This window comes from Cimex lectularius, unplaced genomic scaffold, assembly GCF_000648675.2.
Source record: "Cimex lectularius strain Harlan isolate CLEC.00 unplaced genomic scaffold, Clec_2.1 scaffold8, whole genome shotgun sequence".
Classification (NCBI taxonomy): Eukaryota; Metazoa; Arthropoda; class Insecta; order Hemiptera; family Cimicidae; genus Cimex; species Cimex lectularius.
Window position 1 is genome coordinate 1,722,749 of NW_019392656.1, and position 23,830 is coordinate 1,746,578.

At 34.8% G+C, this 23,830-nt stretch overlaps 2 protein-coding genes across 3 annotated transcripts in view; both read left to right on the forward strand.

Moving 5' to 3' along the window:
- LOC106669716 (serine/arginine repetitive matrix protein 1) overlaps positions 1 to 16,689 on the forward strand; it is a 73,363-nt gene extending 56,674 nt beyond the window's left edge. The window contains exons 3-9 of one of the 2 annotated variants that reach the window (XM_014399378.2): positions 8,799 to 8,908; positions 11,677 to 11,907; positions 12,031 to 12,164; positions 12,235 to 12,491; positions 13,402 to 13,704; positions 14,020 to 14,187; positions 14,339 to 16,689. In XM_014399378.2, coding sequence (XP_014254864.1) covers positions 8,799 to 8,908; positions 11,677 to 11,907; positions 12,031 to 12,164; positions 12,235 to 12,491; positions 13,402 to 13,704; positions 14,020 to 14,187; positions 14,339 to 16,314 — 3,179 coding nt within the window. In that variant the 3' untranslated portion in view covers positions 16,315 to 16,689. The remainder of the gene's footprint in view (positions 1 to 8,798; positions 8,909 to 11,676; positions 11,908 to 12,030; positions 12,165 to 12,234; positions 12,492 to 13,401; positions 13,705 to 14,019; positions 14,188 to 14,338) is intronic. The other variant, XM_014399379.2, reaches the window with a different exon arrangement.
- Positions 16,690 to 20,429: 3,740 nt separating this feature from the next.
- LOC106669714 (NADH dehydrogenase [ubiquinone] 1 alpha subcomplex subunit 8) lies at positions 20,430 to 23,653 on the forward strand. The gene is made up of 3 exons (XM_014399375.2): positions 20,430 to 20,631; positions 20,735 to 20,913; positions 23,335 to 23,653. The coding sequence occupies exons 1-3, from the start codon at positions 20,503 to 20,505 to the stop codon at positions 23,549 to 23,551; spliced, it is 525 nt and encodes a 174-aa protein (XP_014254861.1). The 5' UTR covers positions 20,430 to 20,502; the 3' UTR covers positions 23,552 to 23,653.
- The last annotated feature ends 177 nt before the right edge of the window (positions 23,654 to 23,830 follow it).

The following is a 23,830-nucleotide window of genomic DNA, read 5'->3' on the forward strand; positions in this document are numbered from 1 at the left end:
AGCCATCGACAAACGTGGCACCGACAGATTTCACGCCCGTTCTGATCCCAGGGTCTATCTGGGAGGATGTCAAAACCGATCGCGCCCTTCAGCCGATGATGTGGGGGATGATCCCACCATGGCATCAGAGTGATTATAAAACTCACGGCTTATCGACTAACAACTGTAGGATCGAGAATATACGCAAATCGAAACTTTATTCACCCAGTCTTAAGGGGAAAAGGTGCGTAATTATCTGCGATGGCTTTTACGAATGGATGTCGACCAAGGGTAGCAAGAAACAGCCTTACTTTGTGTACAGCCCGCAACCAGAAGGGATAAAAGCTGAGGAAATCGCTTCTTGGGAAAATGGAACTTGGTGTGAAGAAAAAGGTTGGATTGGACCTAAAGTCTTAAAGATGGCTGGTCTTTTCAACGAGTGGCATTCACCTTCAGATGAAGTAATGTTCAGTTACACAGTGATAACAATGGAAGCGAATAAAACATTAAACTGGTTACATCATAAGATGCCTGCAATTCTTTCAAACGAGGAGCAAGTCTTGGGATGGCTAGACGTTGAAGGTACCGAAGTTGTTGACTTGAACTTTTGACTCCTAAAGAGAAAATAAGCTACCATCCTGTATCAACACTTGTCAACAATTCGCGCAATAAAGATACAAGTTGTAATAAACCGTTCGATATAAAAAACGTGGATAACAAGAGCAGTAGTTTTATGCAAGCTTGGTTGGGCAAAGGAAAAAAGGAAAGTTCAACCTCGAGTTCAGAATCAACTCCAAACAAAAAAATAAAGCTCGGTTGAGATATAATTTGTTGCTTATTTTTGTATATATGTCTAATGAAATAAACATTGTACATTTCTGTTTAAAAAAAATATATATAAAAAAACCTTTTTATTTATAATAGGGAAGACTTGAACCGTAATACAAGCATACAAGGCTTAGGTACATATTGTTTCATAAATAATGAACATGTGATGTAATGTAATGTAATGAAAATAATGTGTAAACAGATGTTAAGTCTTTGTCTATTAATTGATTTGTTGTATATAGCATGTTCTTAAATATTCTTATTGTCTTATTTATTTAGTTACCTACCGTACCTGCATCTATTGTTGTGTTTAATGCCTGGGGTTTTTTAAATATATTTTCCCCTAGACTATTTTATATTTAGCGTTTATTTTAAGATAAAACGCTTCTTATATTTTATGCAGCCAAGATGAAAACGACACAATAATGCCCTGAAATTGAATACACCTATGTAAACAAATACCGTAAATCAACAATTTTATGGTAAACAATAATAATTATATAAAATTCATATATGCTGAAGGCAACTAGAACATATTTCATAGCAAGAACTAAATGTGGTTCTTCAGGCGGTGAAAGAGAACGTAACAGAACGTTCAAGGGCGCAGAATCAAAAATAAAAAGTTTTTTGTGTTTTTTTAAGAACCTGTTTTGTCAGAACTTTTATGTTTAACGCTTTTTTCAACAATAAGGTGTAAAGGTTTCAAATTTGTAATTTTCAGTGTGTTACAATGTTGCAGTCGTGGTATTGGTAATGATGGTTCTAGAATAATGTATTTAATATTTATTTATAAATCGTGAGATGCGGTCTGGTGTGATGTAGGTTTCAGAAAAACATTTTCTTTATCGTGCCAACGTTTCGATCTTTATTGAGATCATCTTCAGGGCTCAAAGTGTTTGTCTTCTGTGTAATTGTGCCATTCTTGCGTGTCGTGTCGAGAGTGCCCAATGTATTTAATATGTAATTGTACTTTATAAGTTGTATTATTGGTCGTTTTCTATTATAATTAATTTACTTCGTTTGAAAGAGGTCACGAAGTCCATTCCGTTGTCACGGATTTATCGAAAGCGTTTAACTCAGTGGACCACTTTTTGTAGGTTCATGTTGGTGTGCCGCTATTGGTTTCTTTCTTTTCTCGTAGGATGATCCTTTCGTGTCAGCTTTGATGGTTTTTTGTCGAATGAGGTTTAAATTGGATCTGGTGTTTCGCAAGGCTCCCATTCTGGACCTATTTTGCTCAATATCTTCTTCAACGATGTGGTCAACTCCATTAAATTTTGTGAGGTTTCTTTGTTAGCTGTAATCTCAAGAGATTTTTAAAGAAGTATCGATATCTGATGAGTTTATTACATTGTAGAAGGACATCTCTGCTTTCTACGATTGGTGCATTCTTAACACTCACGATAAACATTGCTGAATGTCACTACATTTGTTTCTCGTCTAAGAAGTTTACTTTTTCGAGTCCTTTGTCTTATTTCGTTGGTCGAACTCCTCTTAAAGAGGTAGATTCTGAGAGTTGACGTTAACAACAATTACACCTTTGAGAACCACTATTCCTACATTATTAATAAAACATAGAAATCTTGGGTTTGTAAAAAATGACGTCTGACTTACAAATATCTTCGCAATTAACACTCTATACCAGTCCTTGGTCAGGAGTGTCCTGGAGTATGCTGGTTTGGTGTGGTCCCCCTCGTACAAGAGTCATACTGCTGGCATGGAACGAATACAGATTAGAGCTTGTATCTTTTTGTCAAATCTGGACTTAGTTTCTCATCGTACAATGCAGCCCTTAAAGTTGAATGAATTTAGTTTCGTTGGATTCACGCCGATCGGTTGCCTTTTTGATTTTTGCACGGAAGCTTTGTAAAAGATATATCGATGCCCCAGAAGATCTTTCTCAGCTTTGTTTCAAACTACCTAACCGTAATCCACGATTTTATGAGCTGTTTTATGATCAAATTTGCATGACAAATTTGTCGTCGATTAAATGTGTCGTCAGAATAGCCCGTTTATTAAATAAGTTTAAAAATTGTGATCCATTTGGCGAGTTTTCAGAAGGAAAATTGATAAATGTTTGAAAAGCTAAGGGAGAATGTGTTATTTTTTAACTTATTTATTTTTGCTTTAAATTTCAAACTTTGATTTTATATTACTTATTTTGTATTTGATTGTCTTGTTTATATGTACTTATTTTATTGTTTGTATGTATTTTTTTATATTTTGTTATAATTGTAATTGAAAATTTTCATGAGCTTAAGGTATTTTTTGTGATTTATGATGAATTATGCATTTGAGTGTCATACCTTGGGGTTATGTCCCTGTTTGGACTAATTCGCTCGATAAATAAATAATTTGTGGTGATTCATTTTCTCAAAAGGTTGATATTTCAACGTCCCTGGCATTTTCATAAATAAAATTACGTCCAGACATTTAATTAAACCTGTTTTGGATCATCTTTGTAAAAGACCTTCGGACCGTAAATATTTTGAATAAATTTACCATGCCCCCGAGAGATCCGAAACGCCTTTGCCCTTCTCGATCACTGTTTCAGACCATAATTTATGAAATACACCGAAAGGGATTATTTATTTCGAATAAATTCTTGCGAAATCCACCTTTGTCCATTGTTCGTTTCAAGTATGTTTATTTATTTATTTGTTAAATGCGCGAAAATCTCTTTATTTCAGTAGCTCTGGAAGTCACATCAACCTCGGGTGAATTTTAGAGTTTTATACCATTGAGCTTTTTAAACGTGCGGTCATTTTTGCCGGTATGCAATTTAAAAACCGGTAACGTTCTATTCCGCAACAGGGTTTGCTAATACTTCCTACGTGCCACACTAAACCCAGAAAGCACAAGTTTTATTAAAAACAAAACATCAAAAAATCAAAGCTTTTATTGAATTATTTATTTATTTATCTATTTCCACAAAGAAAATGGATGTACAATTTAATAAGAATTTGATTGAAGTACCTCAACGTGCCTCCTTTATTTACATTTCTGACTGAATATTTGTAAGTCCAAATAGAAAGAATGAAATTTTTTTTTTTTTTTTAAAGAGATTTCAATGTAATATATATTTATTCAATTGTAGAGCCCTGAAGAAGGCTTAATAAAATGCCGAAAGCTTGACAAGATACAACAGTATTCATTTTGGACCCCAACCCTGATCCTCAAACGAAACATCGTCAAAACATGAATAAATTAATAATAAAACCTACACCTTCCCAGAAATTCATTTTTTCGATGTTTTATTACAATCAACAATTTCTGAGACATCTAATTTACATAGATGTACTTCCAACTATTTACGTACATTGAGGGGAGGAAATAATCATTATCGGTCGTGGGTTCGATTCCCACCTTGGTCCTTTTTTCACGCACCCTCCCCTCCCTCAAAGAAATACTCATCGCATGATAATATATTCTATCTGTTATGAGTGATTGTATTTCTATCTGACATATATCATCACTTCCTTAGCTAATATGCAAAGTTTATAAGGCCATTTAAAAAATAAAAATTGAAAAAAAAATCAATATTATTCTCCCACTTCCTTAAATAAACTTCACTACCAAGAGGTCGCGAGGCCATTTCCTCTTAAGACGCCTTATGATATTGTAGGGAGGGGTTATGTTGGACAGGGCTTGGGCGAGACTATTGGGGTGATGGGAGAGATTATTGTGGAACTTGGTAAATTTTTTGTGAATTAATTTTTGGATAAATGGGACTTTAAGGTCGTTGTGGGGGGTAGGATTGAAGATGTAGCAGTTCCTCAACAGTTCAATACCGTACATCCAAATCAGTTGTAGTAGCTTTTTGTAGATTGTTTTTCGTCGATAGCTTGGAATGTCGTCGTATAAGTTTGTAGAGTATACCTAGCTTATGTATGTTCTTGTCGTTTCAGTCGTGTATGCTGATGTTAAGCGAAAGACTAGGTTGAACCAAAGGTTACGAACACAGTCGGATTTGAGAATAGGAACATTGTTGTAGTAATTGTTGAGGAGATTTGATTCTGAGTGTAAATGTAGCATGGATGCACTTGCCTTCATTTATCTTCACTTTGCAATTGTCTACACCAATCTGATATACATGTCTCTGCAGATCATCCGAAGCAACCGCAGGATCGTGGTTAGAGGATAGTACAGCTGGGTCAGTGGCAAGAAGGGGTAGGTTTAGTAGGAACATCTGCAGGAGAAAAGGTATGGAGGTCCGAGCACACTGGTACTCCTTTGGCCAGAGAGCAAGCCGTATTCATAGTAAATAAAAGCACAGGATTAAGTAGAGTGTATTTGGGAGGATTCGCTTCAATCTGTACAGGAAACCCTTGTGCCACATCAACAAAGCCTCTCGTACCGATATTCTTTGCGCTCAAGGGAGGAGGATATACGTTCTACAACGCGAAATATTCACTGGACTGTGTGGAATGATAGGGTTAAGCCTGATGATCTGGAAGAAGGCTAGAGGAGTTTAATTTTGATTTAAAGAAATCCATTAGATTGATCAAAATGACATTTAAAATAGACTTTTTAAAATTGAATTATTTTTTCTTTTTGTTAATGGGATCATAATAACGTCATTGTTTCAACATTATAGGTCTTTATTTCATATACTACGTTTAATAAGAGTCTTTAACTCCAAATTGTGTCACATTTATGAGATAACACGGGGTGAAACCGAGTAAAAGGGGGCTTACTCAACGAGAAAAGCCCAAAGAGGGGAAATCCTCATTGTTGGACCTAACAGCCTGCGGAGGAGGCCTCAAAATTAGACAATTCGCCGTGAAAGGAACATAGGACGTACGGACACGCGGTGGCTAACAAGCTTTTGTAAATATGTCCATTGTTGCGCCAGTTGAGCAACAAGAAAAGGAGGGTCAGCGAGGAGCAAACATGTCTCGGTAACTAGAGCATATGACACAGTTGGCCTGAACACGTTAGGTCAGACTGTCTCGCAATCAACTCACACCGCGAGCTTTTACTACTTTCTTACAGGCTGAAAGCCGATTAAACAGATCGTATCGCAAAATCATATTTTCACTTTGTCAAATAATATGAAAACTAAGAATTGGGCACAGTTGGGCAGTATCAGTTATCAATTTGATCGTGTCAATTTTTTAGATGTGTGGGGTAGGAGTGATGTGATCCACAGATTTTCATCCTTATCTCATTATTTCAATTAATTATTCTTTATGTAAGGTATTGGTTGAGATAAAAAAGTCAGTGTTACGAGAGGGATTCGAAACCACGATCTTCGGCTAAATTCGCAGCTGCTCTACCACTTGAGCTATCGTGACTTCGATCCACTCGGACACCAACTTCCCATCTGAACCCACCTTTCGGATTTTCCCTCCTTTTTGCCAATTTTTCAACAATACCTTACATAAAGATTAATTAATTGAAAGACGTTATTTGGTCATTCGGAACTCGGAATCTAATGGACTTTTCTTATTAATGTGAACTAATCGACACTGGCCACTTGGGTCCGTCTATTCTCGCTTGTTTACGTTCAACACAAACGCGTTTCAGCTTCAGTAGCGCACTGTCTCACATATACCATCAATTTAATCTCGCTTTGGCCGAAAAAATAAGGTAAAAACAAGAAAACAATGAGATTTTATTTATTTTGAAATTTTACCAACGTGATATAATATACGACATTAATAAATAAAACAAGTCATTTATCGTATTGTTATTTATCCTTGTTGGGTGTACTCATTTTTTTAGAATCAGACAACTCCGTCTATTAAAAAACCTATAATTTATAAGAAATTTTTAACGAAGTTTTGTTTTCTTTGAAGTCAAAATAAGACAGCTTTCATTCTCTTCCTGTGCTTTTTGGCAAATCGCAGTACTCACAAGGGCTAATTTTGGTGAGTTTTTATGCTCAAATAAGTTTTATGGGTTTTCTTGCACTATTTCAGGTTTTAATACCTGTAGATCTGTTTGAAGTTTCAGGATCTTTGACCAATTTACGCTTTGCTAGTACCTTTAGTACTTTTCTTTGGCCCCTCAAAAAGTTTGATATTAAGAATTTACTACATTATTTCAATTTTTTTTAATAGTAATTATTAGTTTTAATATTATTATTGTTTCCTTTTGGGTGGGATCTGACGCAAGTGACCCTAACTTGGCATGTGCCCCTGGGTATTCGGAACATAGAAGCAATGAGAGAGTGGATAGGTTGGCCGAAAAAGGAGACATATGAATTCTCTAGGCCTCGAATCCAATTGTGGCCTAGCACCTTGCCGCTAAAAAGGATACAACCAAAAAGGGATCCTTAATGAGTTCAAAACCTGGTTAACAAATACCCCAAGCATGAGGCACGCGAAAAGATTCACAGAAGGCCTATCCACCAAGACTTAAAAAGGAATTACTAGAGGGGGCACTGCCGCCTGGAATGCTTATGCAACGGATAGGAATACTGGCAGAAAAACACTGTGCAGATACTGCCAGGAAGAAGAAGAGATTGTGAGGGTCTTTTTAGAAGTACATTCCTGCAACTAGGAGAGGAAAAACTGCAAGCATACACTAAGGAGCCGCTAGCAAGGCTATGGAGGTTGACTCACGACCTGAAACTAGCCAGTGATTTATAAAATAAGAGGAAGCAATAGAAATAAGCAATAGAAAAATGAAAAATAGTTCGAGGTGAAGAAAGCCTTGTGATCACCTCTTTTCTCTTTATCCAACTCCCTATCCCTATCCCTTGGGTAGGATCAAATGATACAAAACTTGAACTTCTACTTGTGTTTCTGGAAAGTCTGTCAGTATTGATTTTGTTGCTTTTTAATGCCATTTCATACATGTTCCTTCTGCCATATTTATGTCTTTCATGCTCTCTTCTGAATTTTTTGTTTTTTTTTAATAAAATGCATAATAATAATTATTATTATTATTATCGCTATTTTGGTTTTTGTGAAATAAATTCATTTGCTTGTAGTGCTTTGTAATGCTTTTGATCGCCCCAGAATATTTTTAAAATTGTATATTATGCTTCGTCTGGTAAGCCATTTTGTTATATTTGCATACAATATGTCATCTCCTCGTCATCTACCAGCTGATATGTTGTCGATTCTATGAACCTTTTAGCAATTTAATTCCCAAGAGTTTTTTATTATTTAAAAGGTTTAAACTTTCGATTAACAAGGGTGTTGGTTCGTTCTCGTGGAAATTATACACCGGCAAATCAACAGTAATTGTAGCAGTTGTTTAAGAAGTAGAAGGCCTTCCTTTGTAAAACAACTCTCGATTTTCATAGAAACAAATAATTGGCCAGTCCTAAAATTGAACCTCGTTAACTAAAATATCCGACCGAAGGTTCTTGAGCACAGGTGCATAAGGTGACAGAATAGTGAAAGGACTCGACTTCATACGACCTTCAGAGGGCGTGTTTCTTTCCACTCCTCATTACAACGAAATCAAAACGCGTTATAGGACACGTACGACCTCATTGCCTGACCAATTTCCAGAAAGGAGTTGCATAAGAGCATGATCTGCAGCTACAGTAGCATTGCTGCAGCAACCAGTTTTCTCCCCGACTCTTACTTAAATGCGCCGCCATTAGGTCGTACCGCCGAAAAACATTCTGCTTTCAGAGTTTATAAGAAAATCACTTCTCTTTGGGTTGTTCTTCCTTCACTTTTATACTTTTTTTAACCAGTGTCTTTTTAAGACAGTTTGAAATCGAAGTTTTTATTTATGCGTTATGCAACATGGCACAAACGGTTATAGGAGGTGCCACTTATTGGTCGGGACAGGCTAATAAGCCATTAAAAATTGATGGACCCTCTGGATCATGCACGGTTACAAAAGCCGTATCTTTTTATTGATGTAACTTAGCCGGAGATGCAACTCCGTTAGAAGCGAAGGTTTGTGCAATTCGTTAAGTTATGGCATTCACGGATAATCTCTGATGTAAACGTTTCTTCACCCCTGTGGGTGGAAAAGTGCTCTGTCAGACTTTGTTTGAACTTTTTTTTTATTTGTTTCAGTTCTCCTGTGCAGTGTGACGAGCGGGGTGCTGTCCCTCCGCGGCGTCGAGCTCGTACTTGCTGCCAAATCCAAAGCCGCCGAAGAAAAGCTAAATCCTACAACTGAGGAGGTAAAGAATGCAACTGTAAAATAATACAAATTTTCAATTACCTATTATAGTTTTGAAAAGGGTAAAAATCATCCCCGTAAATGCTTTATTATTGTTGTTATGTATGCAGGGTGAGGTGTTTGAATAAAACAATGTCCGTGCTAAAAATCTGAAATAAAATTAGAGGAATGACAAAATAATTTAATAAGGCTTTCACAAAGCATACAACCTATACAATAAACTAATTAAACAAACTATATCATCATACAACAAGAATTAAAACCCAGCAACCCATGTGTTTAACAGAATCCTGACAAACTTTTGTAAAAATTTACATTCTATTTTCACCAGATGTTCCAATATGAAATTGTGCTTGAGCTGGGCAGCGAGTACCTGGGTCTCTTATACCGATTCTTGGATGAAAATGTTATTTTATTCTATGCAGTCCTCTAGTTTGTGTTGAGAGTGAATGTATTTATTGGCGTGAATAGGTAGTGTGAGAGGACTGATAGCAGAATATTGAGTATCATTAAATATGGTATATAAATAGGAAAGAATGAATTTAACACAACAAAAAAACATTTGTTTCCTGCACATTAGAAAGTAAAAGTTAAAACCAATATTGTTGGAACATCCTACCTGCTGTAATATTTTTTCCATACTTTTATTTTATTTTATTTTATTTATTATATACAGTACCAGCAGTATATGCATCCCTCCTTGTGATATTTTACAGTACAGTTACATGGCTAAAGCTAATTATGCAATAATATTATATTACAATGTAGATGCTATTAAAATTAGATTTTTGTTATTTAAAAGAGAAAGTGAAACAAAAAAAGGAATGAATGCAAAAAGGAGACGAATGTAATGTCATCAATCTTTTGTGCATGAAAGTGACGGCTCCAAAACCAACAAGGGCACGGGGTGAAGTCTTCGGAATGAATCCAAATACTGAACTGACGGTAAACCTCGATAAATATGCTACAGTTTTCCAGTCTGAAATCATAGTCATTGAACAATGTGCCAGGGAAATAAAAAGGCTAGGAATACATTCTCAGAAGATAGCTATTTTCTCTGACAGTCAGGCAGTACTAAAGCCCCTAGCCTCAAGCGATGTGAAGCAAAGAGTGTTGCTGCATGGAAGCTCTGGCGAAAGTCAGCGACACTATTGACCTGACTCTGGCTGGGTCCCTGGGCATTTGGGGCATAGAGGCAACGAAAAAGTTGACATGTTGGCCAAGAGGGAGCCAACATGGAATCTCTAGATCCTGAACTATCTATCTCTATCTATCTATCTATCTATCTAGGTCCTGAACCCTACTGTGGCCTAACATCAACAAAAGAGGACACTCTCAAAATGGATCCTTAATAAATCCAAAACCTGGTGGAACAATACCACAGGCATGAGTCACGTGAAGATCATGAAGGGTCATCTGCAAAATTACAACAGAATTACTGGAAGGCGACTGCAGGGCAAGGATTCTGGTTGGACTCCTGACAGGGCACTGCCACTTAATAAAGCACATGCACCAGATACAAATACAAACAGAAGAAACACTGTGCTGATATTGCCAGGAGGAAGAGAACACATTTTATGTTATGTGCTTAATGCATCTACATTTGTAGTACTGATGAAGTTCACAATTGAAAATAATTTTTTTAAATTAACTAAGTATAATTGAAAAATGGCAAAAAGGAGGGAAAATTCAAAAGGTGGGGTTGAGATGGGAAGTTAGTGTCCGAGTGGATCGAAGTCAGCTCAAGTGGTAGAGCAGTGGCATATCTAGCCGAAGGTCGTGGGTTCGAATCCCGCTCGTGACACTGACTTTTTATCTCAACTAAAAATCCTTAATTAATTGAAAGATATTAATTGGTCAAGCGGACCACGAAAATTAGTGAATTGAAAATAATCATCGGATATGTGACCTCGTGATCTATAATACATAATATGTGCATTCATTAATAGCTATTTGAAGCCTGTAAAAGGATTTAAAATCAAATGAATTTGAAAAAATGTCCCAATATTGAAAGAAGCGTGCTACAACCAAGTTAATTAATGTTAGATGCAAGGAATAAGGTGTAACATAGGAAAGACTATTTAAAGAATAAAGCATACCATAAACATTGTGACACATTTTCCCAAGTTGAGTTTTCCAATTGAAAGTGCAAGAAAGATGCCAGCCAAAACTCTTAACTTAAGATTTGTTAATTAAGGTTTTAAGTTGAGATAATTGAATGTTATTAATTGGTCAAGCGGACCACGAAAAATAGTGAACTTAAGATTTGTGTTATTCTTAAACAACAAGTTTTCAGACAATTTTTATAAATAACAATAGCTTGTGATTTTAAAGGGTGTAATATTAATCAAATTGGATTTGGCCCAATTTGAAATTGATATAAGCTCTTAGTTATTTTTGAGATATATTGAAGTAATTTAACAGGAGGGCAATGCATATAAAATTAAAACAATCATTGGCCAAAAAATGGTAGCAATTAAGAGAAATTGAGATGTCATTAATTAACAATGAAAACAACAAGGAGCCCAGGACAGAGCCCTGAGGGACACCTATTGATAAGGGAAGAGGAGATGACATATCTGTACTACAACTTCTAGGTTTGGTTATTTAAATACGATGATACAAGTTTACATGCTGAAGAACTAAATTTAAATTGAGAGACAAATTTTAACAAAAGAATAGAGTGATTGTCCGACCCGAAAGTATTTTCATATTGGCATCATTTCATTCATATTGACATCAAAAATACTAATTCTGAATTGTTTTCAGGTGACAGTTGTAGTGGGTGATGATGGTACCAATTCCACTGTAGTCAAGACAAAATCATTATTAACTGGAATACCTCAGAAAGATTATATCCATGATCCAAACTTACCGAGGGAGTTGAAAGGCCATAATCTAACCGATTATCCTTTCTATAATAGTATGCCAGAAGATATTGAGTTTGAATGCGATGGACTACATGATGGTTTCTATGCAAGTGTCCCTCACCATTGCCAGGTATAGTTTACACTTTTATAACTATTTACGAACCAAGTTATAGTTTAGTTGTAAACTGTAGATTCAAAATAGAAAATGTTTTGGTTTTGTTTTTTAATATACAAAAACTTGCATAAATTATAGGTGTACCACCATTGCTTGTTTGGTACAAGATATGATTTCCTTTGTGCAAACTACACTGCATTCGACCAAAAAACATTTATCTGTCATTTTGTATCAGAAGTAGATTGTGCCAATTCTCCAAAATACTACATAAGGTTTGATTATTTTTGAACATTTTAAAGAAAACAAATTTAAAAAATTATAATATAAAATGTCATTTTTAAGAAATGAAGCACTGTACAAACAGTCTGAAACTACCCCAGCAACGACTAAGGCACCATCTACTACACCTACTACTACAACAACCACAACACCAGCACCACCTAGGAAAAGTGTAGGAAGAAGGCGAAGGCCTTATAGAAGGAGAAGGCCCATTTATGAATACTATTATGATGATGATGAAGTCTATGATGATGAATACTATGATGAGGAGGCTGACCCTCCTCCAAGAAAGACCAACAGAAGACAACCAAGACCATCTGGTATAAATGATTTTTTTTAATGAATGTCATTAAATTATGTCCAATTGCTAAACAAACAAAACAATAATTATTAATCCTAAATAGAACACAATTTGAAAAGAAAAAATATTCTATACATACTTAAAAAATAAAAAATCAGCGCGAAATTCCATTATGCAACTTGGGCATCTCATTTTTAATAGATTAAATCATCTATTAAAAATATTTAATGTTTTAATTTTAACTTGAAACTCACATCACTGTTAAATTAGAATATTCCCGTAAATGGTAATTCCATGAAAGTTAGCACTACAACTCTGTATGTCTTTTAAAGTTCAGAATGTTTAAAATATTCTAACATTTTTTACTAAATGTACTAATTTAAATGAGCACAGTACAATTATTTATTGCCAGCATGTAGGCATAAACTTGAATTTTGAAAATTTTGAAAAACTTTTTAAAAAATTAGTACTAAGTGAACAACAAGCATTAAATGAATTTGCCAAACAAAACTGATGATATAACTAAAACCGCTGATTATGAAACATTGTTTTAATAGGTGGTAAAATATAAATCATTGTGCAACTAACTGACTAATAAAATTATCAAAAGCTGGTTTTGATGATAAATACTACTTTCACAAGTAGGTATTTTATGCTGTAATTTTCTGAAATATCTCTAGCAACCTAGCACTTGTTTTGGTAATATCATGAGAAAAAAATAAAAATTCCAACTATTTTTCTTCTGCTTTTAATCAAAAGTCAAATAAATACTGTAGAATTTTACAGTTGTTGGTGAGAAATAAAAAAAGGCAAGACTGTTTCATTTGGAATGGAAAAAACATGAAATGTTTGTGGCATTGGCAAGCATTCAAATTTTAAGTTAAAATTGTCATTCTAGTAAAGGCAACTCAGTCCAAACAAAATTACAGGCTCAAGAAGAGATGATCATACTACAACAACAACAACTACTACTACAAGTACAACTGCAAGCCCGCCATCTGGTGAGGTACCGTTAACAAGAGCTCCGTTGTCAGTTTATGCACCAAAAGTTCTCCCAAAAATAAAAAGACCAGTGCCATTAAATGAAAAAGCAAAATACGATTATACCACAAGGCCCGGAACAATTGTTCCGACACCCACCTCTGATCCAAAATCAGAAGAGGATGAAGAATACTATGATGAAGAGTATGATGATCCTCCACCTCCTCCCCCACCCAAAAAAAAAGACTCAGGTACGAGAATGAGTAAGCAATGAAAGCATGTAGCTACGAAATCGTGCACAATTTATATTTGAGAAAGTCCCTCAATTTAAATCAATTTACTTTAGTACAATTGGGTATATATGATAGGTGGTGGATAAAATACTGCACCTTAATATTATCAACATTAACAGAATAAGTATTAAATGATTGTACAGTCTTTATAAATAATACAGTTGATGCAGGTGAAGGTAGGAAATCATGTAGAAAATAGAACAGCTAGAGCTTAACAAATAAAGAAAAGCTTTAAAAAAACTTTCTTTTTAATATTATTTGCATATGTCATAGGAAAGAGTGGAAGAAGACGAATGCAACATCAAGAAAGGAAACGTCCTAGTAGGTACGAAGACGAATATGAAGATGAAGAAGAAGAAAGGCCAAGAGTGCGTAAAGGAAATAGAAAAGAAGATGATTACAGACATAGGCCTTCAGGATCAATGGGGAAAGGAAGAAAAGGTTTTTTTTTATTTTTTTTTGTAAATTAATTTAATTTAGAAAAATTTTGTTATTTTTGTTCAAATATTATTTGTTGCAAATAAATTATTATTATCATATTGGTTTTAAACTATTGTGCTGTGATTAAAAGAATGTCATTAATTTGTTTCAGGCCATCGTGATAGCGAAGAGCCAATTCCGTCAGAAAGACCTGGTTATATAAGTGGACGAGGAAGTTCGAGGAGAAGATATCAGGATGAAAGAAGAAGACCTGATAGAGACAGGCGCCCATCAAAAGAATACGAATATTATGATGAAGATGAAGAAGAAGAATATTCCAGGTACGATGATGAAGATGACAGGAGAAGGCCTAGCAGAGGTAAAATTGAGAAGCCGAGATCAAGACCTAAAAAACTGACAACTACATCTACAACCACGACTACAACTACTACCACACCAAAACCTCCACCACCTTCAACAACAACTCTGGAACCATATGAGGAAGAAGAAGATGAAGAATATGAAGAATATGATTATGTTGAGCAACCAAAATTCAAACCAAGAAGTAAAAACGATAATAGAGCAACCACATTAGCTCCTCATCGGTTTTCCACGACTTCATATAGAAATTCAAAAATAACGTTATCCCCTACTTCAGAATCAGTGACAAAGCAAAAATCATCTGCAGTTACTTTTCGACCTAGGGTCAAATCTGATTTTAAAAGAACGACGGCGAAACCTGAAATGTTCAACTCGCATGTTGGAAGTCCATCAGGTTTTCGGAAACAGGAGGAGGATTTAAAATATAGAAGGCCAATATCTGAACTTCCTAGAAGACCGTTTCCATCACAGACCTCACCTTCAGATGAAGTTTCTTACAGAAGGCCACAAAAAGCAGACATATCGTTACCACTAGAAGAAAGCAAATCCTTGAGCCAAGAATTTTCAAGTTCTGAAGATCAACAAGCAGACACAGGATCATTCAGAAAGTCTCTGAGACCAGAATCCACCCCAACACCAAGTATTACACAACCCTCTAGAAATACTGAAGATGTAAACCACAGTTACAAAAGGCCCGTTAAGTTTGAATATTTTCAACCTACTGCTACAGGTCCTGATGTAAGAAATGAAACTTCTTTGAGAAGGCCTGCCAAGACGGAACCACTTTTGGCAACCAATGCCCAAGAATCTAACAGAAAACCGGATAACTTTAAATCATCTCTAAAACAAGAACAAAACATTCCTCTAACCGGGTCGGCATCCATTCGAAGGCCAGAAGACAATTTTAGAAGGCCTTTTAAGCCCGATGCCTTTCCGATTACCACTTCTGAAGGTCCGAGTCATATATTTAGAAGACCTTATATCACAACTGGACCCGAAGGATCAAGAAGACCGAATGATGACCCATATAAGAGACCCTTCAAAATAGAAAGTGAAGAAACAGAAAGCGATTTTAAAAATCACCAAAGTAACTCAAGGAACCCTGATGAACACAATTTTAGACAATCCTTGCAGGCTGATGTGCGACAGAAACCTAATTTCAAAGCGAGCTTTACCATCCCAACAGGACCTGAACATTTTAAGCGTCCAGCTCTCGATGGAATGCCGATTACAGCTGCAGGTTATAGACGAGGGAATAGACCTGGCAACAAAGATGTTAAGAAACCTTTGGATGAACCACTTTATCAAAGTCATAGGCCATCGCCGTCACAAGAACCAAATCAAGACCAAGGACCCAATTATAGAAATCCATTTGTAAACACACGTCCAGTTAAAGAAGAACCGGAATATTTTAAACCATCAAAAAATGTTGAATTTACAGCCCCAGGACCGTCTGGTGAAGCTTCGACTCAACATCCAATTTTGACCTATGACATCGATGAAGAATATGACGTGACATTGAATGACGCCCTCCAGCCATCTACTTTAAATCCAACACTACAATACACAAGAGTGAAGACCCGAGGTTATCAATCTGCCGTCACCCATCCGTCATACCGCAGTCTTTTACTTCCTTCCGCTTCACAAAATTATTACAGCAAAACTCCTCTACAAGCGTCCGAAGAATACGAAGCCGTAGTCGTACCAGCAGCAAGGTTTACCCAGGCGAGATACAAGCACAGAAGGCCCGCTGAATGGTATTGGTGAATTGAAAACGGAACCAATAACCTGTAATTATGTGTATAAATTTTATTTAAATTTGACTGAATCATGACTAGCCAATGTATACATTTGAATGATTTCAAAATTCCCTTGTCTGTGAGAAGGTTGTCGGCCCATTTCAGGCTGACATAGCCCAAATGTGATATATAATTATCAACATAGAATTTCAATGTAATGTATGTAAAAAATTAGCATAAAACTAATTTGCACGATAATTTATAAACAAACAAAATAATTGCTCTCTCAGTCAAACTGAATGAGAACAATTATAGTACATTGTCTATTTAATAACTATAGATGAACAAATGTAAAATATATTGACTAAGAGTTGTGAATAAAAATAACATTACAAATTTCCTTCCCATTGCTTTTTTTTTTTTTTCATTCTAGCCCAATTAAACAAATTGGAAAGTCAAATTTTCCTAATTTTAGTACAAAATTGTACAACACCATTGATACTGGAAGTCTCATGAAAAAATTCAAATATATAAACTTCTGAATTAGGCCAAAAGTCCAAACAGATGTTGGATAATTTAAAAGCATTTTCTTATTGGTATTATGAGAAGAATGCTTTATTAATGGCAAGGTATGCTAAATGTGCTAGTTGCAGTGTTGATTTAATTTATCTAATTTTTTTTAAAGAAATGCCAAATTAAGTAAATAACTTTAGTTTAATTGTTTAACCATACATATATTATTGTATTCAATATGTAACTTCCTTTTAACACTTTTAATTCACGAGAAGAATGAAGACGATCTGCAACGTTTATAAATCCATCACTAAAATCGGTTTTTCACTAAACATTTAAGGCGTTTTCACACGGATTGGTCTCAGCTGTGTTGAAAAACACAAAGTAAACCAGGACAAAAGACGATGCTAAGAGTGTCAAGACGAATAATATTTTTGGAAAATGACGCTCCCAAAAACTGGTTTCATTCTTGGATTTTATTCTTCCACTTTGGATATGCATTGAAACTTCGATTTCAGATTTCAGAAAGTAATCGCAAATAAAAAAGCACAGATTTTTCTCTTAGATCTTTCTCCAAATCGAGCAACCTATAAAGAAATACTAATGTTAAGAGCACTGTTCAAGCAATAAAGATTAATTGACTAATTGTTATATTTTGCCTGAATTTTAAACATATGTTTATTTTTTATTTATTTTTTTTTTTTTCATTTAGACAACAAGAGCTGTGAACCAATTCATATCATACACATATAAATATGTATATTCTCCATGGGAACTAGTCAGAAATTCTAGAGGCGATGGTGAGAACTGAACCGATGACTGCAGTGTCTATGAGCTGAAAGTCTGACAAACTTGCCACTCAACTGCTGCGGTCCCCCAGGACAGTAGTTAATAATAAATAATCCATATATTTTTTTTAAATTATTTTATTTATTTATTTTTATGGGTTAAAAACCCATTTCTTAAAAAAGAAAAGAAAAATTTGTTTAAGTATACAAAAGTAAGGAGAAAAAAAATCTACAATACAATGCTTATAACTAACTCAACATTAATAAAGAATAAAACTCTTTTTTTTTTATAATACACATCAATGAAAAAGACAATTAAATCTTTATAAATAAAAAACATAAAGATTTAATTAAACATCCTCTCTATATAATTATAACGACTAGGAATCATTAAAAAAATAACATAAAAGCATTATAAGCATACATTTTTAGCTTTTTTTAACTAAATAAAATTATTATGCTTTAAGTAACTGTTGTTTTAATGAGGAAACAGAAGTATTAAATAAATCAATGGTATTGCATATGTTGTTACATTCTATCATCATGCTGTGCATTGGGGAGTATAGTGAAAAATGTGTTCCTTTATATTCAATAAAAACTATTTTCTGATTTCTGATGTGGCAAAGAGGTACATAAAATTGGAGTTTACCAAGGATTTCCAGAGAATCTAAAACAATTATTAATTAATTTGAAAATAACAATCTCAAAATACTTTCTTCTGCATCTACGATCAGAAAGATTGAACTAAGATTTAATGGGAGCATGAGAGGATTTATCATTGCAACAGTTTTATTTGAAATATAATGTATGAAGAAACTGATATTAATCAGTGAGAATTAGTTTTATATCAGTGTAGTAGTGCAGATTCCAGATTATTGAGGCATATTCAAGAATAGTTCAAACAAGTGAATTATATAGATTTTTAAAATACTTCGGATGATGAAACCAAACATTTTAAAGGAACAATTTTTGATTTCTTCTAAATGTATCTTAAAGGTAGGTTTACTATCAAAGTCGCTAAGATTTCTAATACAAGTTACTCTGGTTAAGTAGCTGAGATTAATGGTATAAGAGTGGAAAATAGGAAATTTTTTGTTTAAAAAAAAAAGTGATAGTAAATCATTTAGAATTATTTAAGTATAGTTTGTTAGTTTGACACCAGTCGGAAATATAATTGAGAGCGTTTTGTAAATTAATGTGATCTAAGGCAGAATATTTTTTTTATATATTTTTAGATCATCAGCGAATAGATGAAACTCGGTATCAGATAGAGGAAGGTAAATATCATTAATGAAGAGGAGAAAGAAAAAAAGACCAAGGTGGTAGCCTTGTGGCACACCAGACAAAACAGAAAAGGGAAGAGATCTAAAAGACTTGATTTTAACTATTTGGGTGCGTTCAGATAAATAACTGTGCAGCCAAAGCTGTACATTTCCAGATATTCTATCTTAATAAGTATGTTATGACCAATTTTGTCAAAGACCTTGGAATAATCTACATATACAGAATATACCTGACAACCATCGGTTATAGCGTCCAAAATGTAATTTTGATATATTAGCAAATTAGTATGTTGATCTGCCAGTACAAAAGAAGAATAAGGAAGCAACAGATCTACCTTTAGAAAATTTTAAAAGAGGTTGATAAAAATAGTTTTCAGTGAGAGGATATATAGGGTGTCCCAGTTCCTCCTGACAAAACTCAGGGAATCGATTCTACTCTTTGTTTGGAGCAAAAAATGCTCAGGAGAAAATTTTCGGTAAGTTCTCTATTTTGAAGATATTCGTCAATTTATGTTTTTTCAACTTTTCACTACCTTACCATATAAAAACGCTTACAACTTCCAAAATGTTGAGACTACAACAAATCCAATTACCCCATTTGAAAGAACACTAAATTTGCTGTAAGATACTTCTATTTGCAATAATCTGAATGACATAAAATGTTAGCCAATATCAGTTGGAACATGTCAAAATTACAAAATTTAAAATTTTGGTCATGATTGCACGTTCTACTGGGGTTAACGGTAAAAAAATACCTACAACTTGTCAAATTTCACAAAAACTTCTTCATCTAATATGCTTTACGTTGATTTTTCAACTCTACTAGAACATTATTTAAAAACCTGGATATATCAACGTAAAGCATATTAGATGAAAAAGTTTTTGTGAAATTTGACAAGTTGTAGGTATTTTTTTGTAACCTCAGTAGAACGTGCAATCATGACCAAAATTTTAAATTTTGTAATTTTGACATGTTCCAACTGATATTGGCTAACATTTTATGTCATTCAGATTATTGCAAATAGAAGTATCTTACAGCAAATTTAGCGTTCTTTCAAATGCTATAATCGAATTGGTTGAAGTCTCAACATTTTGGAAGTTGTAAGCGTTTTTATATGGTAAGGTAGTGAAAAGTTGAAAAACCCTAAATTGACGAATATCTTCAAAGTAGAGAACTTTCCAAAAATTTTCTCCTGCGCATTTTTTGCTCCAAACGAAGAGTAGAATTGATTTCCTAATTTCGTCAGAAGGAACTGGGACACCCTGTATATTAAAATAAAATTATATATTGCAAAAACTTCTAAGACTATATGAAGCAACTGTAAAGAGTTCAATCAAAGAAGAGAAACTAATATAATAATATTATATAACTTATATTTATCTAATATAAGTAAGCAATGCAGAATATATCTAGTATGAATTCAATGATCTTGTTATATAGACAATATTAACAAAATTATTCAAAATAAGATTCAAAAAATTCAAAATAATAATAATAAACAATAATAATAATATCAAGAATTAAATGATTCTGGATTCAAAAAAAGTCTGACATGAAGGATAACCCGAAATCGAAGATAACCTTCATTTTCTCAGTTCTGTCTTAAATATCTTTGAAGAATTCTAAGGAAGATGGTAGTGAGCTATAAAGTGGACTTACCCACTGAAGAAGAACTGACGGTGCCAGAAGTTAATTTAAGCTCTGCGGTACTTCGTGCGGCTGCGTTCCACCTTGGGAAATACTGCGAAAATGTTAACAATGCAAGTTGACCTTCTAGGAGAGCTGAAAATCCAATCTTTTCACTTCATAATCCTGTCTTTTTGTTTGGTTTTTGTTTTTTACTTTCCACCTTCGACTTTGCAGGAGTTCATGCTCTGCAGGAGCGAATACCCGCAGGATCCCAGGCAGTGTATTCAGGAAGGCAAAGAGGTCACCGCCTGCTCCCTGGGCTTCTTCCAGAAAATGAAACAAGCCTGTAGGCAAGAGTTCGAGATCTATACGGAGTGTATTGACAAGTCTAGCACCAGCTTTGACTTTGCACCGTAAGAAAATTATCATATTCAATTATTAATAATTTTATAACAAGTGAATGTTCTAAATAACTAACAGTGTAAGTTTGAAGTCTTAAAATTGCAGTAGCTGTTATAGGATTCTTCCTGGCACTGAGGTTAAGGCGTCTGACTCGTATTTATCACGCTAGCAATTCTGGGTTTGAATCCCAGCATCTTGGAACATTTATTTGAGTATAAGTTGAAGAAGAAAAAAGTATTTTAAAGTGAGCTAACCATGGTGGTTAAAGCATCAGACTCTCAGCTAGTAGATCACACGATCTTGGGTTCGATTCCCGTCTCCTCAGGATTGTTTGACGCATAAGGGAAATGGTTGGTGAAAAGGATGAAATTTGACATTACATTCATCAATGAAAGGTCTGGCTGGATTGGGTCCCAGAGACCCTGAATTCACTCCTGACCCCTTTTGAAAATGACTTTCTTTAATAGAAGAACAAAGGCACACATGGAGCTCAATTTGTTGCAAGTTCCCCAAATGAAACCAAAAAGGAGAACAAGAAGCTGAAAACTGCAGAGAACCCCTTCAGTTCCTTGTGCTAAAAGTCTAGGAATATATTCCCGGAAGATAGCCGTCTTCTCTGACAGTCAGGCTCCACTAAAAGTCCTAGCCTTATGCGTGGTGAAGGCAAAGCAGGTGGGGGCTCTGGCACAAGTTGACATACTAATGACCTGACTCTGGCATGGGTCCCTGGGTACTTGGGGCATAGAGGCACAGAGAGGGGGCCAACATGGACTCTAAGTCCTTGAACCCTCCTGTGCCTAGGCATCCTGCCACAAAAGAGGATACATCTTAAATGGATTCCTTAATGAGTTCAAAACCTGGTGGAACAATACCAAAGGCATGAGGTACACGGAAGAGATTCATAGGAAACTTTCAAAGGAATTTGTGAAAGGCAACCACAACTGAACCAGATTCCGGTTGAACTCCTGACAGGACACTACCAAAAAGAAAGCACATGCTCTGGATAGGAGTACAGACAAGAAACACTGTGCAGATACTGCCAGAAAGAGGAGGAGATCATAGAACAGATGCTGAATCATGCAACTAGGTCAGAAAAAACCACAATCACGATACTACACTAAAGAAGGCTATAGAGATTGATTAACAACCTGAAGTTGGCCAGTGAGTTATAAAAAACAGGGGAACACAATAGATCTACTCAGGTCGAGTGCCGAAGGCCTTGTGGCCACCTCTTTTATCCCTATCCCTATCGTGATATCCATAGTCAATTATTTTTCTAAGTTCTGATCTCCTCTCTGCAACACTCAACAGGTACTTCTGTATGGCAGGAATCGTGTTTTTTTTGACCAGGAAGAATGAAAGTTAACCAAAATAAGTATTTTCTATTGAAAGAAAAATTAGAAGACAAAATGTCAAACTAAAACTCAATTGTAAAACACTGTATGGAGGTCTAAGGTATGATAATCCAGTAATTTGATGGGCAGTAACCATGTCTAGAAAATAAACTAAAAGTCCCTTATATGCAAAAATGTGGGAGAACCTTGGAAATGAAACGGATGAATTTTATCCACACAAGTTTTTATACACACAAAGACACAAAAACATCATATGCTTGTATTTATTTGTTTATTTTCCATAATAACTAGGACTAAAAAAGTTAGTCATGCCATCCAGATCAGTACCCCCGTGCTCTACCACTTGAGCTGTTGTGACATTTTTTTTATCTCAACCACACTTTGCATAAAAATAATAAATCCTTTTTATATAAGGTCTTGGTTGAGATGAAAAAGTTAGCGTTACAAGCAGGATTTGAACCCACAACCTTCGGCTCAATATGCCGCTGCTCTAACCACTTGAGCTATCATTCGACACCAACTTCCTATCTCAACCTACAACCTTTCGCATTTTGCCTCATTTTGTCTTCTTTTTTTTTCATCTCCACCAAGATCTTACTTAAATAAAAAGAATAATTAATTGAAATAATTATTATGGTCAATTAGACCATTAAACATAATTAAAATAATAAATCCAGTAAAACTAATTACTTTGGATAAGAGGATCAACTAAAGCATATATATTACATAATTACTGAAGGACCCGCTCTTCACTAACAGCTCCCAGTGGCTAATTTGTACATTACTGAGAATCCATATGAATACACAATACTTGAATAGTGCCGAAAATAGGTGAAATTTAAAAAAGTTGGTTGAGATGGGGAGTCTTGAGGGCCAAAGCGGTAGAGCACTGAAATACTAATTTAGATATCGTGGGTTTAGGTCCCGCTCATGACGCTAATTTTACATCTTAGCCATACTTTGTATAAAAATAATAAATCAATTAAAAGTAAAACAAATCAATTTAAAATTTCCATGAATATATATCTTTGTCTCAGCCTTGTTGAGTAAAACGAAAAAATGTGTTTTTCCCTCTAGATGCCGCAAAACCCAAGGTGTCTACGATAAATGCATGCTGGACAAATTGAACATCGAGAGGCCGCACTTCGGTTATTTCTGCGAGGCCAGAATTCACGATTCTTCACGTCCCAAACCTCAGAAAGAAGTCCAAGTTCTCGACGACCCTATACCGTCACTGCCACCAGATTACAAAAAAACAGAGAGCAAGTACCAAGGAAGACACATTTACTCCTGAATCAATCTGATTCTGATAGATATATGTTACATAGATACAGATATGCTTTCATTATTGAAATCAGTACATGTTTAATTAATAAATAATTGTTGAACTCTTTTATTCTTCTAATTTTCCTAATACTAAACTCTTTATGTTAACATATCTCCTTATTGTTTTTTCAGCATTCTTTATAAGAATAAAATTTTGAAGTCTAAAATATTTTACATTGAAGAGAAATTAATAACAGAGGATTTTTAAAAATCAGAGGATAAATCTTTATTTCTTATTTGTTTAGCT